The sequence below is a fragment of the Antrostomus carolinensis genome, unplaced genomic scaffold (assembly GCF_000700745.2).
Source record: "Antrostomus carolinensis isolate BGI_N321 unplaced genomic scaffold, ASM70074v2 scaffold22945, whole genome shotgun sequence".
Classification (NCBI taxonomy): domain Eukaryota; kingdom Metazoa; phylum Chordata; class Aves; order Caprimulgiformes; family Caprimulgidae; genus Antrostomus; species Antrostomus carolinensis.
In genome coordinates, this window is record NW_010317372.1 from 28,642 (window position 1) to 47,212 (window position 18,571).

Here is an 18,571-nt window from a genome sequence, read left to right on the forward strand (position 1 = left end):
TTCCACTCACTTTGTACTCGGAGCTCCCCTTGTTTTACACGTTATAACCACTTCACTACCATTATGGTTCCTGGTCCCAAGAACACTGCTCACAGGGTGGGCCTAGAGCTGCTTCACTGTACTCCTGTGGCTTCAGCTGCCTCATGACTTCTGCCACACCTGCACCTTCTGCAATGGCCTTTGCCAGGAACCTCATGCTCAAGCACCAAGTGGAAACCTTTATACTCAAGGCTTGACTTCCAGATGCCATGGGCCACCTCCACAGTGCACACCACCTGACCCGCTCCTCAGTGTGGTTCTGTATGTCTGACTTCAGCTACGTGATATACAAGGTGGAGGGGAGCCTGCCAAGTTAGAGCTTTTAGAAGATACTTAAGTGCATGTTGCACATCCAGGGACATACCATGACAACACAAAGCCCTGCATGATGAGGCTGATAATTAGTACAAGTCTAAAGCAGGTAAGTTTAGTGTGGTCCACAGTCAGTGTGCTGAAAGAAGATCCTTCAGCAAGCTATCCTGGTAAGCACGCCAATTTGCTCCTTTCCATGGTTCTTCAAAGCCCATGCACACTACTGATCGGCAGTCTACCAGGTAGGGGAAGTGCCTTTTACAGCTGGCACTAACTATGTGAATCCAGGATTGCAAGGCTACATTCACACCTTTACCAGTCCTCAATCCGTACCATGTGTCTGCACCTCACTTTTTGTGGATCAGGAGTTCCCAGGCATTACCTTCTCCCTTGCACATTGGGAATTCACCAGTTTCTACAGTTGTTTCAGCACAGAACTTCAAATCCATGTTCTTTCTAAATAATGTTCTTCTAAATAAAGACATCTGTCTAGCTTCAAAGATACACTGGAAATATCTGAACCTATTCCTTCCACTGTATCCCCTTGGATATTCCAGTACTTAACCTCATTCCAGCCCAATTACAGCTTAAGTTTTAGAAAACTAACTCAAACCTGGAGCATGGATATAATTTGCAACCACAGGGGAGAGAGGGCACTTTTTTTGGAGTTGAAGGAGGGTATGTACTGCACTTCCCCCACAGAATGACACATTCTTCTTTTCAGTGAGGCTGCCTAGCAACAACCAACAGGTAAGATGTCAAAGTCAGAGCTGCCTACTACAAGGCACCTTTGCTAAGTTCAGAGGCACAACTGTGAGATGAAGCTCTTTGGCTAAGGAATCAAGTCTGAGTGCAAGTTCAGTAAATTTTAACTATGTTGTTATACTCAAGCTTGGTACCCTAAGGAGGAGAAAAAAAAAAAAAGAGAAGGCCATCTCATCTGTCCCACATCTGCTTTATCTTCTCTAGAAAACTTGCACAAGTATCCAACATCACGAGGCACAGGTTATTTTAAGGTTGCTACAGCCCTAGGCCTAGCTGCCATTTCTAATCACGCTGATGTGTACCACACTAGATTCACCTGCTTCCAGAGTTGCACATGAATGACACTACTTGGGCTACAGATCTTTGTAAACCAGAAGAGTGACGCTTCACAAATGAGCAGACTGTGCAGTTCAACTTTTTTATTTTAATAAAATCAAGAATATGCACAGCACATGCAGTGCTAGCATCTAAACTAATACAATAAGCAATTCTAAACCTACAGTGACTTGAAGTTCAATTTTCACATTCAGCAAGTTTAAATCCATTCTTGCATATTGTTTTAAATCCTTGTATCTGAACTGAAAATATTGCTGGCTGATAAAACTTGCTAAAATGCACAAGTCACTGATTATGCCAATACAACAAAGATAACCACATGTTTGAGGATTGCAATGTGCCAGACATTCACTGAAAAAAAAAAAAACAAAAAAAAACAAAAACCACACAACTAAACAAAACTCACGCAACAAACATCTGAGAATCTGGACACTTCACATCAGTGTTTAGAAGTGTTTCATTAATATCTTAAGACAAGTGTATCAAAACCTTGGCATGTTTAATTTTAAGTTGCCAATTTTTGTTTTACTATCAGAAAGTTATGGCTATACTGCCAATGCCGGGTCTGCTTAATTTGACTTAAGAGTTTAATATGACTTAAACATTAAAAGCTCACACTACCCCGAAATATATAATTTCACGCATACGGTGACATTCAACATTCAAGTGCCAGTGTTTTTGTACTGTCTTTTGGTCAAGTTTCTTTAAACTTTCAAAGAATCACTTTTAGGCTTACAAAAATAAATATTTGTCAAAAATGTTCAATAAATATTACACAAAACTAGCAGCAAAAAGTATCTAGAAATCTGTCGTGTGCAAATAGTTTTCTTCCCAGCTATCATTCCCATGGTCCCAAATAAGTTTTAGAATCTATTTCCTTCTCCTTAAACAAGCTGCGTTCAATCTCCAAGAGACAAAATAAGATTGGAAGTTAAGGACACGCACACAAGACATATATAAAATTCTCTGAATGTGCAATAAAAGAAGTATTTTGTAAAAAGTTATGGGCAAAATGTACAAGGGCCTAAACCTAGACTTGAAATAGCACCATAACAAATGACCTCAATACTGTCAAGTGCACCTACTTAATAAAAGTTTTAGAACAAGGCACAATACACTTGAAAAAATCTATTGCACTTTAGGAGATTTTTGCCATTTTCCTATGCCACTGTAGATTAGTTGTTAACTGCTCTGGCCACAAAGTCAGCACAGAAATTCCAAGTGGCAGAGGCAATTTTCTGGTGGACAATACTCATCTTTGGCCAGATTTAGCATAAACAGACTATAAATACAATGGAAACCTATGCAACTAAAACTGACTAAAACTGCACTTTAATAGCAGAATTGAAACCTTGTGCAGTTTATGTACATTTCCAACCTCTGTGATCTCAGGTTTGTTTGTTACTCTTCTGGAGCCATTTTACAAAGTCTACAGTAAGCCAGTTTAACATCTCCACGCAGCTTGAACAGAGTAATGTGAATCTGCATTAAAATAAAGCCTGCTGCATAATTCTTCCTGTTCATACCCTCTTGACCAAAAAACATCAACACTAGCATGCGTTATTAGACCAAAAATTCAGTCAGGCCCTTAAGGAGGACCAATCACTGCCATGGTCAGCCATTCTACCATTTCAATTTCATATGGCAGGCATTTTTAAAAAGTCTAAATAGATGAATTCTCCTAAAAACTATTTCAAGTTATCAGACCTTTAAACGTTCCCTGTAATGTTCTGCCCACATTTGGCTAGCTCACATTAATGATCTGCCTAAATATTGAAAAAGGAATTGCTGTATTTACTTGCATTAACTTCAAAAACAGTGCTTTTAATGTATGCATGTATCCATACATCATCTCATCATGACTGGAATGGCTTATTAAAGGCTATCAGGTTCTAAGTACCTATCCAGGATAGAGTGAGCAAATCAGAACTTTAACTTAGTACAGTTTTGCCACATTAGAAACTAATTGCATTGATATGCTTCAAGATGTTTTATTTTTTCAAATCTGCAAATACCAAAAGCCCTAATGCAGGCTACCGCATAAGTTTTTCTTTGTAATATTATGGATGAATCAGTGATTCCTGTTTAAGTTGTATCACACCTGTGTGCCAAGGTTTGATTTTAGCCCAAGTTCAGTAATTTTTATTTCGTCAAAACAATTGATATCTTGAGCATTACTGAGCCAACAGGACATCAAAATAAAAGTTGTCTAAAGTTAAAGGCACAGTACATTAACAAACAAATGATCCTCAGTCACAAAATCATAAATGCAGTTTCTGGGTGGGGATGGGTGGGAGGGGAGTTAATCCTGACTACAGCAATAGAGTCTTCAAAACCACCTTCAAGATAGGGCTACTTGTTCCTTTGTTTCCATCTTGTGACCTTGAGCTCCCTTAAAAAAAATTTCAGTGGAGAATCACAGCTGGTAATGTACTGCGAGTTCTTGAAGCTACACAAGGTATAGTCTGGCTAAGTTACATGTGGTTTCCATATTAGCTTGTTTGGTAGGATATCTGCTGCAAGCAGATTCAGTTGCCCCACCAGTCAACCCCCTGGGAGTTATAGTTTCCTCCATATCCATCACTGTTGTAGAAGCCTCCATAACCACCACCTATGAAAGGCAAGAGAAAGTGATGCTTAATTAACCTGCTAAAGACTTGCACCTTCACAACAAGAAAACAGCCCAGGGCACAGACAAGATACCTACTGTCTTTTAAAGGAAACCCACCCAAAAGTAGTGTGAAATGCACACATTGAACTAAAATGCTGGAAAGATAAGTAGCATCAAACCAAAGACAACTAGCCTAGACTCAAGAACAATGCTGAGACTTTGCATAACAAGCACCACTTGACCTTGTATTAAACATTACCTCCAGAAGTTTTATTGTAGCAAGCATTTTAGATCTGGTTTTCTATTTGCCAGCACTGTGTGCCCTGTTTTTCTTACCTCCAAATCCTCTGCTGCCACTTCCTCCACTGCGGCTGCTGGTTGATCGACTGCTACTAAAGCTACTGCTGCCAGAACCGCTGCTTGTTCGATAGTCTCTGGCACCAAATCCTCCACTGAACCTACTGCTGTATAAAAGAAGAAAACAAATACTTGAGTAAAGTCAGTGGTATTTTCAGAGGTTTTTCTTCAACTCTGGTTACTCTGGACTACAGATGGCCAAGAACCAGCATAAACCATGAGTCCAGTACACTTTATAAGCATCCCAATGCTATCTGAAAAAGGCATCTTTTACTTTACAAGAAGGTAAAATTTACTATTCAAGTAGGGTCATGTTGAACTTGCCATGTTACACTACAGATTACTTTCTCAGGTCCTGGCAAGATTAGTTTCAGTGCAGCCTCTGCTCCACAGAATTTCCAAACCTAACTTAGTGTTTAAGTGATGCATTTACAAGCACCTTTCCTACTGCAGAAGACGACAACCACTTTACAAGCAAAACTAGAATTCATGTGGTCATACTGCGTTACCTGCATTAAGAGCAAGTCTTTTTTCTCCTGCCACTCCTTCGTATTACCAGCTTATGAAGCGTTTTAGGTTTCCCTAGCAAAACTTCTGCAAGCAGCCTCGCCCCTGCAGTCTCTCATACCTTCCCTGTTTTATGTCAGGAGGCATGCTTTACCTTCTCCTAAACATCAAAATAGCTGCTTAAGGTATATCTCTAGCACGTGCAGGTATGCATTTCTAGTAAGTGTTTTCCAAGTGCTTCTGCAGAGTTCCAAAGCCACTTCTGCTAGCTGTCATTCTACTTGAGCCAAACCTAGCTGCCTGCTTAAGAGCAGAGTCTTACACGTTAATTGCCTTATGGTAAGGCCGAACAAAACCAGACATTAAGCTGCCACCTTCTGATGCACCCAACTCACTTTATTTATACTACATTGGTTTGTCTTCCTCTACCTGTACTTTTAGACTGAAAACAAGTCACAGAACTGCCTCTGTGACTCTCAGAATGGATTAAGTACACTTTTAGCCAAAGCTGTGACCATTACCTCTTAGATCGCCCACGGCTGCCACCTCCTTTGTGATGCTGTTCATAAGCCATATTTTCCAGCCAAGATGGTACTTCTTGCTTAGCCTCAACGAGAAGATCAAGCAAGTCCTTGGTGATGTTTATGTTCCTCTCATTGAAGAATGAGGTGGCAAGACCTGAAGCAAACATTATTTTAGCCTCACACAATGCAAATACACCACAGCACTTGAACCCATTCCACACTCTGCTTACAACTGTGACAAAATATCAGATTCCTTACAGCCAAACTTGAGAACATTAGAATTACCTGGACAGAAAGCCATTTAAGACCATTATTCCACCACAGTAAATAGCCAAGGTTTTCCTAACTGACAGACACAGAAGATACCAAGCTCACATGTGGTATCAGAGCTTTAATAGCAACAGAACCACCAGCTAAAGGAACTGGTTACTTTCCACACTAGCTACACAGCAGTGACCACCTTCTGGTCACAGAAGGCAGCACGTGGGCTTCTCTCAAGTACTTAGTTGCACTTTGCTACTTAGTCAATACTACACTTATCAACTCAGGTATGAGGTTCTGACTATGAAAACTCTAGATCACACTTACCAAGGTTTCCTACTCGGCCTGTACGACCAATCCGATGTACATACTCTTCAATGTCACTTGGCAAGTCGAAGTTTATGACGTGCTTTACATTTGAGATATCCAGTCCTCTTGCTGCTACCTAGTGGTTAAAGGATTAAATCAATTCTTAGTAGAATTCCAGAGACCAAGTAACATGCTTACCAGCTCAAACCTCATAGATTTCACTTACAGCTGTGGCAACAAGAATTGGGCTCTTGCCCGAACGGAACTGGTGCAGTGCTTCCTCTCTGTCTCTCTGAGAGCGATCTCCATGTATACTCGTACAGGCATATCCTTCATGGTACAAGAAGTCCTCGAGGGCATCTGCACCCTTTTTAGTTTCCACAAACACCAGAGTCAAGGAATCCTTGCCTAACAAAAGTGAAAACAAAGGTTATCAGAAGAGCTGCACAGACAAATACTTGGCTCCATTACCTAGTGAAAGGCAGTTTCAGTACTCTGCTCTAGTTTATTCTGAACTGAAGACACTGCAAACCTCCCTTTCCCATTTTATATTACCAGAAGAGCTTACATCAACTTAAAACTAATATTTAGTCAGTGGAATACACTCACTGCGTATTAAAGAAGTATTCTTTCATTCACCTACTCAACAGAAGTTCTTATTACTTGAGTCATCTGATTTTCCTTATCTGAATTTTGCCTTATTTGCTTAGCTGAAAGTGGTCTTTACCTGTGGCATTTAGCAGGTCAAGCAGAAATGATCGTTTGTCTGACTCTTCCACCCATACTACTTTCTGTGTGATATTCTCAGATGTAGAACCTACTCTGCCAACAGCCAGAAAGATATATTCATCAAGGAAGTCACGAGCAAGCATCTAAAAAAGGGAAGGGGAAAAAAATATTCAGAACAGTATTTCACCCCACCTTCCACAGTTGCAACTCAGGCCCACAAACTGCTGAAATGTTTGAACTTTTCTAAAGTACCTGGATTTCCTTGGGGAAAGTAGCACTGAACATCATGGTATGACGAACCCCCTTTGGTGGCATAGTATCTTGTTCAACAATTCGACGAATTTGAGGTTCAAACCCCATATCAAGCATTCTGTCAGCTTCATCAAGCACCAGGTACCTGAATAGTAATAAAAAAGGTTATTCTTCAAAGCTTTTTTGCTTGAAGCTGTAACCCAGCCCTGGACACTGGACTACAAGTTCTCAACTAGATGCTTACACAGTTTGAAAGCTAGAACTTTAGTGCCACTAAATCTAAATCTCACTTTAAAAGGTACAGCTTCTAGTTGCCAAGTCAGAAATTAGAAGATGGACAACACTTACTTGCAGAAATCCAATCCAATCTTTCCCCTCTCCATCATATCAACCAGTCGTCCTGGAGTTGCTACAAGCAAGTGACATCCACGTTCCAAGTCACGTATCTGCTGACCAATGTCTGCACCACCGTATACAACACAGGGACGAACTCTGGAACGGTATGCAAACTATAAAAACAAAATAAATTAGTTCTAAGAAAAACTATACCTAAGCTATTTTATAATGATGAATTCCTAGATATACCTTTCTGGCTTCCTCATAGATCTGCACAGCCAGTTCTCTAGTGGGAGCCAAGACCAGTGAGATTGGGTATTGCTTACGGCGTCCGTACCTTCCATTCTCCTGATGAAAAAAATACTTGGAATGAATACCCAAAATATGAGGGGAATTAAAACAGTCACTATAAGCAAATACTGAAGGCAAGTCACCAAGCTTGTCTTAACAAGAAATAATAAACACAGCTGAGAGCCAACTTGTTATAAGCACTGCATCTGAAGACTGGCCTGCTACAGTACTCAAGATTCAGCTGTTGCTTAGTATGTTAACCACAACATAGCCGCACAAGCTTGGGTCTCTACAACTTCTGCTGTGATCCCCAACTTCAGCAGCAAAGAAATAGCAGCCATAAAATCTGCTGCTTCCTAGCTAAAGCCACTACAACATGGACATCTGGGACCAAGTAGCGTTTATTCTAGCAGGTAAAGCATCTTTAAAACTTGCACAACAACAAGGACAGTGGTAAACAATCTTTTCTCAAGACAGTTACATATATCAACTCTTTAAGTAGGAAAAGATGTTCCACAGACCGTGTTTTTCAAGGGACATTATTAAAAGTCTTCTAAAAGTGGAGAAGCTTGCCTATCACACACAAAAAAATGACAACATTTAAGCACATCTATTGTGTCCAGCAGCAGACATCAGCATACAGGGCAAAAATACACATTGGTCACAGCTTTTCCAGGACTGGGTACTTGCCTTCATAGCTCTCAAGGCATCACCAGGGCCATCTGCATAGATCTGGCTCAATATTGGTAGAAGAAACGCAGCTGTTTTCCCAGACCCTATTAGGACACAACTCAGTATTATTAATAGTTACTATCAAAGCTACTGTAGTGTCAACTACAACACTAATGCTGTATCACTAGCATATTCCCATTAACATCTGCACTAGCATATGGATACTACCTATGCCACTGGAGTGCACTCCTTAGCCAGTACTGGTTATCTACAAAAGACTTATCACTCAGCACCACAAAACCCCAAAGTTAACTGTGATTTAACACATGAAAATTGATCTCTGGACACGGTAAATCCAGTCAAGCTATATCTAAAGCAGTTGGAAGACTCTAAAGCTAATTATTTTGAACACTGCAGGTATTTCAGTATACTCTGAACAGAAAGTTGCACTACCTTACACACCACTTACCTGCAGCTTGAGAAATACAAGACCCTACTCCTACTGAAAGAGACTAAGCAGTAAGTGACTACCTTACCTGTCTGAGCACAGGCCATCAGGTCTCTCTTTTCTTTAATAATAGGTATTGCATGTTTCTGGACTGGGGTAGGACGAGTGTAGCGTGTGAGCTCAATGTTTCCCATAATAATTTCTCCCATGTCAACATCACTGAACTGCAAGATATTTAAAACAAGTAAGATGGGGATCCTTCCCTTCAGCCACCATGGAAAACATCATTCAGTCTAAGAAGTCACTTGTAAAGTAGCTTTTGTTCCATCTCTTCCTATAGAATTTGCCTATTAAGTTTACAGATATTCAGGAGCTAGTTTGAGAGTCTGGTATCTAGTGCCACTTCTTTACCTCTTTGTTGTCAAGTCACACAGTTAGAAGTGAGCTACAAGCGTTAAGTTAACAAGCTTCCACAACTTCTCCCATGTCTTAAGTTCATCATATGCAACCCTCCTCTGCAAAACAGCTTAGCTGTAGGAAGGCAAGACAGCGCTTCCTTTCCTTCCCCCCATGCTTTAAGACAGCATGACACCAAGTTTCACACGCAAAATAGTCGCTCTCAGATCCATCAGCAAACCAAATTTTTTAAAAAAACTTACACTTTCAATATGTGGAGGACAGTTGCTGCCTGTTGCTTCAACAGGAATGTCATCGTATTTCTCAAAGTTAATGCCAGTATTGCTTCCTGAAAAGAGCTCTCTAAAAACAGGAGAGAAAGTATTTTACTTGCTAGACATATCAACTGACCCCATCATGTGAATTTACACTATTCTATTACTTACTGTTCCAGGCGTTCACTTGGGGGAAGAGGCTTTGACCAGTCATCTTCATCTGATTTGTCACACCAGCGGCTATTCCCACCACGGTCAAATCTACCAAAGCCGCTCCTATCATAGTCGCTACCTCTTCCACGCTCATCGTATCTAAACACAACGAGAAAATCAGGCCGCCGTTCCTGGGCAACAGGACTTTTTGACACACAAAGCTCTAGCAATATAATAGAGTATGCTCTTCATGTTACATATACAGCTGTACAACAATCCAAAAGTCATCAGATTATCTGTACTTGCTTCTTGACCTACAAATTGAAATTACTTTAGTCCCAGCCATTAGACTAGGCCGTGTTACTCCTGTCATAGGAGAGTTCACAGCTCAGTATGGCTTAACATACTGAAGCTTGGACGTTACTGCTGTCATAGACAGGAGAGTTCATAGCTCAGTATGGCTTAACATACTGAAGCTTGGATCAAGATTTTCATTTGGTTAAGTGTAACAAATATAAAGAATCGGTCACCTGCCAGTAGAGCTGCAATTCAAGTTGCTCAGTCTTTGCCAATTTTTGTAGGAAGCTCCACTTAAACCTCTTAGGAAACACTGTTTGGTACTCCTCCCTTTCCTTCTGCCTCATTTCACACCCGTCTCTCACATTCAGACAAAACCCTCAAGTGCTGTAATTTGTTCCTTTATTCCCCCACCACAAATGTGACCAAACTAAGTATCTCAATTACATGTCACATTATTATTTTATAAAGAGGGAGCTCACCTGTATTACTGACTTGCAAAGAAGGTGGAAAAGGTCCTTACCTCAACTGTTTAGTTTTTGGTCTGGTAAATCATGTTTGAGAAAAGTCTGGATACAGGACTAGCGTCAGCTTTACTAGTTGATAAAGGTCACTCTCACCACACTTGTGCATACAACGCATGATGTGTGTAAGACTGATCAAGTAAGGCAGAGAACCTGCAAGAGTCTCACCCAGTTATATTAACTACACTTTTTAAACAAGGAAAAAAAATATGGAAATAAAAGATATTTTAAAAGGTCAGTTTTGATGTGTTTTATGTGCTCCCAACAGCTCTTCATGACTTTTATGGAAGCAGCCAGCCATCTAGCACTTTTTTTGGTGAAACAGTTATGTCAGCAAGCCATTATAGCTGCAGTGAGTGGCTGGTGGTGGACTACAGAGCCCCTTCTCAACACATGCAAGTGTCCCATCCTTCAACTCACATAGCTTTAAAAGCATTGGTTCTCACTCTCTCCTCCCCTCCCAGGATCCTCCTATCTTATCCTTTTGTTCATGTCTAGAACTCCTTAATTTTAACATCAAGATTACAAGGGCACTCCTAGAATGGAGACAGACTTCATATATGTCACCCATACGAAAAATAAGCACTTGCCTTCCTCCTCTTGATCCATTTCCACGGTCAAAGAAGCTTGGTTTTGCTCCACGGTCAGACCGTGCACCAAAGCTGCTGTAGGCATCCTTGTCTCTGCTGGAACTCCAGCCACCGCTATCAAAACCTAGTAGAGAAAGGTATTTTAGCCATACATTACACGGTCTGGGCTTTTACAAGAAAAAACTAAGTTATGTCCAGTAAGTCTTCACTAGAAGGTCTACAGGATTGAAAGGCAGGCAGTCCTTCAAGAATGGAAGATGTTCAGCTGTTAAGACTTAGTCAAATAAGAGCTAAGCACTTCTCACTGCCCATCAAACTTGTTGAAATCCCTCTGCTAATGTACAAGCATGTTGTTTTTTTAAAACACTGCACTTGCCTTAGTGCTAATATTTAAGTTGCCTACTCCAGAAAAACAGGTATCAGAAGAAACACTAAGACACCAAGTCTTGCCAAGCATACACTGTCTCTCCAACTTCAACACAAATCCTTGACAACGCATTTAATTTTCATGATGTTAACAAGACCTCTGGTGGAGATCAGTAAATGGTACTAGCCCTTGCGTTAGAAACCCATACACAAGTTAACAGAGCAATCTGATCTACACAGACTTAAGACAAATTAACAGCATCAAGTGGAAATAAGTAATATGGAGTTCTTCACAATGAATTACTACACTGAATTCTTCCATAAGCACTTTTACATCTACCTACAGCAGATGCCTACTTAGACATGCTCACTCAAAGAAAAAGGATCAAGTGTAAGACAAAGTACACCAGCCTGCCGGCACCATGTAGCAAGAAGACTACTTTCTTTATTCAGCTACCAGGGGTTAGGAGGCAGGCAGAAACATAGAACATTAAACACCACTTTGCTACTAGACTGAGAACTTACAAATTCTGATTCAGAGTTCCAACCTCCACAAGTCTGAAAACATGACCCAACCAGAGCCTCAGCTATGGGATTTGGGTTAATCTGATTAAACAAATAAATAATGTCACTCCTATTAGTGAGCACGCTTTTGCTAGCTTTTTGCTAGCTCCACAGCACAAAGCCAATCAAGACCTATGCACCAGACAATAAAAGCAACCACAAAACAAAATTATTCTGAAGAAAGCAGTTGTTCTAGGCCCTATCTCTCTGAAAAAGCTTTGCTACATTACCCTACCCTGTAAGATGTTCCATGGAAATTGTCATTCCCCATCCCCCCTCCCCCCCCCTGACTTTTTTTAAAGTAAGAAATTCTACTCCCCGGAATCCAGACATGTGTGAATCACAAGGGAACTTTAAACACTAGTGTGATAACTGTAACTCATTTGGTCTGGCTAACTGAAACAGACAGAAAATATAATCCATGCCTGAAGTTTATTAGCACATTAAGATCATGGAATGCTTCAAGGCTTCCAAAGTGCTTTAAGAAGTAACTTTAGTCCTACTTCTTAACTTCACACAGAGAGACTGCTGACAGAAGACCAGGAATATCATAATCACTTCCATTAATGCATTAGGAAGTTATTTGTAGCTTGTTTAGAAAGCACCTAAATCCAGATCAGTATGAGTAATTCTCAAACCACACTAAAAATACCGGTGTATGTCATCCTGTCAAGAGATCTAACAGCAGTGGTACTGCCAAAGCAATCTTCAGGAAGATACAGCTGTAGTTTCTCACCAGTGAAAAACAAACTGAGCTAACCCTGTACTACATTAAGATCTTCTACCGAGTCTGCAAAGTTTGAGAAAGGAATCAAAGTTTTATACTCCAAATATTACACAACATAAGGTTACTCACCTAGCTTGCTACTTCCTACACTGGTTTCTGAGGCCAGTACCTTGCCATATTTTTATTTAAGGTAGCGCAGCAACTTCTAGACCAAGTCTTTAACAAATATATATATGTGTGTGTGTGTATATATATATACACACACACACACACCTTGCTTGACAGATAGGGCCATTAATTGCACTTTCAGTTTGGTATTCTTAGTTTGATTTTACTGGTTGATCAGCACAGAACAGAGGTCCAGGCCAGACAGATCAATTCTAAGTAACCAGCTAGCAGAAGACATCATCATGATTTAGAACAACACATGGCAAATTAAAATCAAAAGCAAATGCACAAGACAACCTGTAACAGACCACAGATTGATTTGTCTGAAGTGAAGAGAATGATCACGAGACCATCATCAGGAAATTCCTTAAAACATCAAGGTTTTTTGTTTTGGTTGGTTTGGGGTTTTTTGGTTTGTTTTTAAATAAAAAAAATGAACCAAGCAAAAAACTTGTGCTGGATGGAATCTATACATTTGTCACCCAAGGGTAAGTTTGGAGCTCAGTAAGTTAGTGACCATCCAGAACACTGACATTCTTGCATCTATGAAGAGTGGTAGAATTGACAATGTTTCTCCTCAATCAGCATTTTAATTTGCATTTTATAATGTTCTAACACAAATCACTGTCAGCTTATTTGAAAAAGCTGCCACATGCAGCAGCAATCATCAGATTTTTTAAAGATGGGAAAAACAGCATAATAGAACCCTTTAGGTTGGCAAAGACCCTTAGGATAACGTTCTAACATCTACTCCTTGATCTACTATAGGTCAGATTAGACTTTAAATATCCAAGAGCAACTTCCAGGAAGTATAACATGACAACAAGCTTTAGTGTTATCAAGTCAAGCTCATACAAGCAAGACACTTTAGACCAGGCAGCCCTGCATACTGAGCTCCATACACCATAGCTTCAACAGTTGAGAAAACTGCCATTGAGTAACCTATGGATGTATCGTTATGTACACTCTTATTTCCTGCAATTCTGTACTGTCTTGTTCCCACATACAAAGCTAACAAATGAGCATTACAGTAGGGACAGACCTGCAGGTGTATGGAGAGATTAAGCTGAAAAAAGCACTATAGGAGTTTTAAACATAAATACTCTGGATGCCTTAGCATGTGTCCCCTGTCAACACCTACTGAAATCATGAAGATGCTCAGCCCTTCATTAACACAGAGAACAGCTATTTTTAAAGTATCAAGTCCATCACCTTAAGCAATTTCTTGCTTAGCTGTGAGTAAGCCCACTGTGCAACTTTTAATAGTGTCTATGCATTACTGTACCATCATCAGCTACAGAAGAAAGTGAGAACACCAAGCTAGAAACTATGCACTATTAGTTTCTAGAGCATGTCTAAGGGAACAACACACAGGAGAAACAGTTTTTGAATGCAGTAATACTTAATAAACACTTTCACAGAAGTCTGGGCTGCATCAAGAGAAGCGTGACCAGCAGGTCGAGGGAGGTGATTCTCCCCCTCTACTCCACTCTCATAAGGCCCCACCTGGAGTCCTGTGTCCAGTTCTGGAGCCACCAACACAAGAGAGACATGGACCAGTTAGAACGAGTCCAGAGGAGGCCACGAGGATGATCCGAGGGCTGGAGCACCTCTCCTACGAGGACAGGCTGAGAGAGTTGGGGCTGTTCAGCCTGGAAAAGAGAAGGCTACGGGGAGATCTTATAGCGGCCTTCCAGTACCTGAAGGGGCTACAAGAAAGCTGGGGAGGGACTTTTCATAAGGGCAGTTAGTGACAGAACAAGGGGAAATGGCTTTAAGCTGAAAGAGGGGAGATTTAGATTAGATATTAGGAAGAAACTCTTCACTGTGAGGGTGGTCAGACACTGGAACAGGTTGCCCAGAGAAGCTGTGGATGCCCCCTCCCTGGAAGTGTTCAAGGACAGGCTGGATGAGGCTTTGAGCAACCTGGTCTAGTGGAAGGTGTCCCTGCTGATGGCAGGGGGATTGGAACTAGATGATCTTTAAGGTTCCTTCCAACCCAAACCATTCTATGATTCTAAGTCTGTAAGGTCATTGTATGTGAGCAAGACAATTCTAATGGATTGCTGAAATACAGTTCTACCAAGTAGTTTCACTAATTTTTACATCAGTAAGAAGTTTATCACATTATTACACTCGTAAAGCTGCATCAAGAGTTTTGTTACATGGTCAAATACTACTATTCAAGGTCTCTTTTGCCTGTTGCTTGCTCATGTCTACACCTTGAAAAACCTGTTGCTAAAGATTCCAAGGAGCAGTCAATACACAGAAAAGCTTCAACTCAGCCAAATAAGCAACCATGAATTTAATTAAAAGTAACAGAAGCAAACATTAATGAAGGTGCACCTGTGTAACGGACTTCAAATCATCCCAAAAAATAGCTCAGCTTTACATCACTGTACTGATTATATCCACTTCTCAGTAGGGGGCCTGAACTGGAATCATAGTTTCTTCCATTCAGCCACCACGAACCTTGTCACAGCCGTGAGCAGCCCAGTGATACAGCACTCAAGGAAGTTCAAGGGAAGTTTTGAAACCTTCCGTTTACCAAGGAAGGTTGGAAGCCCATGTTCTACTAATTGAACAAGCCATGTGTCAAACTTAAGTTTCATTACTTATTTACCATTTTGCAAGGTGATACCTGAAGCCTCCAGAAAACCCACACATGATCACGTGTACATTGCAATGTCTGGCACAGAAGAGACAACAGTGGGAGTCCTATACATAACAGGTCATATAATACGACCTCAAGTATCCCCCCATACCCAATATCCTCAAGGATTAAATCGGAGTTTGGTACAAATTACCACACAGGGCAGGGTGGGGGGAAAATCTATGAACAGCAGATATCTGCAAGCCATTTTTAAGTTGTTTCCCACTTCTGAGAAACCTGCACATCCCTCTCAGGGTTAGCTAGTCAACTTCTTGGAAGATGCTCACATTTGAGGTTAATGTGATCAGGAACTCCAAGAGCACCGAGCTGCCAACTAGTCCCTCTACTTTCCCCCAAGCTAATCTCTTGTAACAGGCTGTTCATCATTTAGTGCTTTAGGCCATCCTTCTTTTAGTGGTTTGGGTTTTTTTTTAAAAAAAAAAAAAAAAAAAACAAAAAAAAAAAAAAACAAAAAAACCAACCCCACAAACCAAATAAAAACACACAAAAAAGACACCACCAGCTTGGATACATCCAATGGCAAGACAAAAAACAAACTCAAATAGCATAGAACTGGGGTGCAGCACTTCTCATCCAGTCACATTTAAAACTGTATTTCATGGTACTTCTGGAACTCTGTATCAGAATATACTTCAATATTCCCCTCCCACCCACTCCTAATGGAAGGAGTCCTCTTGTGGTATTGAGAATCTGTAAGTCCACTGCTTTAGAAACAGATGAGATTTAAGTCTTCTTAAGTTGTAACATATCAGCAAGTATTTTAGTTCCTCCATTCCAGTATTTCAGTAGGTGGCAGAGGAAAGGTTTCTTTTTCATCTACTCAAGTCATTAGACACGATGATAACACGTGCTGCAGCACCTGCAATCTCCGTCTCTTACAAATAAAGGTCATGATTTACTTCACTAAAGAACTCCACAAAATTTTTCTTATGTTTTGCTTAGAAAATCAAGTGCAAGATATAAAGGCCATTTCTCCACACAAACCCCTTTGTGTAAACATATGACCAACACTGGTCATGTATTTCATGTTTCATGCATCAACACCCTGCATTTTCTTCCACAAGTACTCTTGTGGACTTCCATAAAAACGACAAGAAGCTAAACAATGACATCTCTGTTTTGTTTCTCATGCTCCCAAGTTAAGAGGAATCTGTGTAGAACATTCATTTACAAAGTGAAACCATGCTATTTGTTCATATTAAGCAACTGGCTACTGCAAGTTCCACGTCAGTCATTAGCAGAAAAACTGGTACTCCCAAAATCTGCTGAAATTGATACTCAAGATTTCAGAGCTAGTCAAGTTAAGATGGAAGACCCCGTCTTGCTTTAGTCACAGTTAACTGTTTAATGAAATATGGAAGATATTTTGCCAGTCTGATACTGAACTTGAGCTTAGAATACAACGTGGTGAAGGAATCAGGAATAGCACACTAAAAGCAGATTAAGTTGCAGTGTTCTACACAGAACAGCTGAGCAGTCTGTGTAACAATCGTTAACAGTACTGTCAAAGGCTCCAACAGTCTGTTCCTAGAGACTCACAGGTGGGCCAAAAACCAGTTACAAGCGTTGCCACTGTATTTCTGATACATACCCTGTCTTGAAGCTTCCCTGTTCCGCAAATGAGGAGGAATGTATCGGCCTTCTGAAGGACAAAAGAAAGGTAGTGTTACAAGATTGCAGTGTTAGCAGCTTTTGAAATACTAGCCTTTCCAACAACAGCTTCTGGTTAGAGAATTAAGACCTCCAACAGTGTCTTTAAACAAGAATCCTTTAATACAGCACTTGGTATCCTTCTCTCAGAGGACAAACACTACGAAGATTAAGTTCTTGCACACTCATCTACGTAGCTGCCTTTTTTTTTTTAAAAGACATTGATGTCTTGCTATTTCTTTCACCAAGTCAAACGTGCCCTTTATGGATGTTACAGTGCCTGTGATGAAAGCCTGCCTTCCTAGAACTTGTTAAGGCTTAACCTGGTGCCACATATTCGAGCAGCTTAAGATTTTCACTGTGTCATTCAAGTACTACCACTCACAGTATTATTACCACCAGTATTTTTCCTTCCCCTTAAATTCAACCTATCCTATCAGTTCAGCTCAGATCAAACCAGAAGCCACATGCAACTGCCTCTGAACAGCACTCTTCATTTACAATCCAGAAACATCCGACTGCTAAGCAACATGAATCAGAATGTACCAGGCACAAGCTGAATGTGAGTTTGTGGAAGATTCTCTTAACAAATTTAATTAGCCTTGCATACCAGAGAATGCAGTTTCTACTCAGTTAATTAGGATTAGTACAGTTAACTATCAAAACTTTTACCTTCAAACATTCCAACTCTAGCCGGATGTTTTAAGACAGATCATTACATTACTACTATAATCACTGGCCTCAGCTGTTTGGCTAGAGGCAACAGAAACTCTGGGACAAAATTTGAACACCAGGTTCTCTCAGTTAGTTAAGTAATTAAGAAATTTACACACGCCATATCACTGCTAAATTAAGTGCTCCTACCTAAAGTATACAACATTTTCAAAGCAGGCATAACTAGCAACCTCAATTTCCCCATCAGCATCTGTCATTCTGTACTTCAAAAACTGTCACTAAAAAACTCATATTTCTAAAACTGTGTTTCTAAGCTTGAGAGCTTGTAGGTACTTACTGCTTGAAGAGCTTCCTTCACTCTGGGAGTCTGAGGAATTCAAGTCTAGACCAGAAAACTAGAAAAAATAAAACAAGTATCAACATGTTGTGCCACAAACTTATGCGAAGATACAAAAAGCCCTTCTGCTTATCAAGGGCAGTGTTCCAACAAGTTATTCCTGCAAATAAATTTGTTTATAGTGTCAGTTACATCTCCTGTAAAGAAAAAACGAAACCATAGTTAGCACTGAAGGCTAAAACATCTTCAAGTGTTTTCATGTCCACCAGTAAACATATAACACATGGGCAGCAAGGCCAAAGTATCTTACACCCACCAAATCAAGTACCACCAACTTTTGCTTCACATGCCACATCCAGGCCAAACAGCCATTTAAAATAAGTCTTTCAATCCACTCAAATGCATCCTGATCAAAATCAATGGCGA

At 40.3% G+C, this 18,571-nt stretch overlaps 1 protein-coding gene across 2 annotated transcripts; it reads right to left on the reverse strand.

The window, feature by feature from the left end:
• Positions 1 to 1,515: 1,515 nt before the first annotated feature.
• Positions 1,516 to 18,199, reverse strand: LOC104525414 (ATP-dependent RNA helicase DDX3X). Of its 2 annotated transcripts, none has more exons than XM_010168567.2 (16): positions 18,146 to 18,199; positions 17,075 to 17,125; positions 10,985 to 11,108; positions 9,592 to 9,732; positions 9,409 to 9,508; positions 8,838 to 8,973; positions 8,320 to 8,405; positions 7,588 to 7,686; positions 7,351 to 7,511; positions 7,003 to 7,147; positions 6,749 to 6,893; positions 6,248 to 6,429; positions 6,040 to 6,157; positions 5,449 to 5,605; positions 4,400 to 4,524; positions 1,516 to 4,063 (listed from the first exon to the last, which is right to left on the reverse strand). In XM_010168567.2, the coding sequence occupies exons 6-16, from the start codon at positions 8,956 to 8,958 to the stop codon at positions 3,981 to 3,983; spliced, it is 1,422 nt and encodes a 473-aa protein (XP_010166869.2). In that variant the 5' UTR covers positions 8,959 to 8,973; positions 9,409 to 9,508; positions 9,592 to 9,732; positions 10,985 to 11,108; positions 17,075 to 17,125; positions 18,146 to 18,199; the 3' UTR covers positions 1,516 to 3,980. The 2 variants fall into 2 exon arrangements, with proteins under 2 accessions (XP_010166869.2, XP_028940937.1); XM_029085104.1 differs by having other exon boundaries at positions 4,400 to 4,527.
• Positions 18,200 to 18,571: the final 372 nt, after the last annotated feature.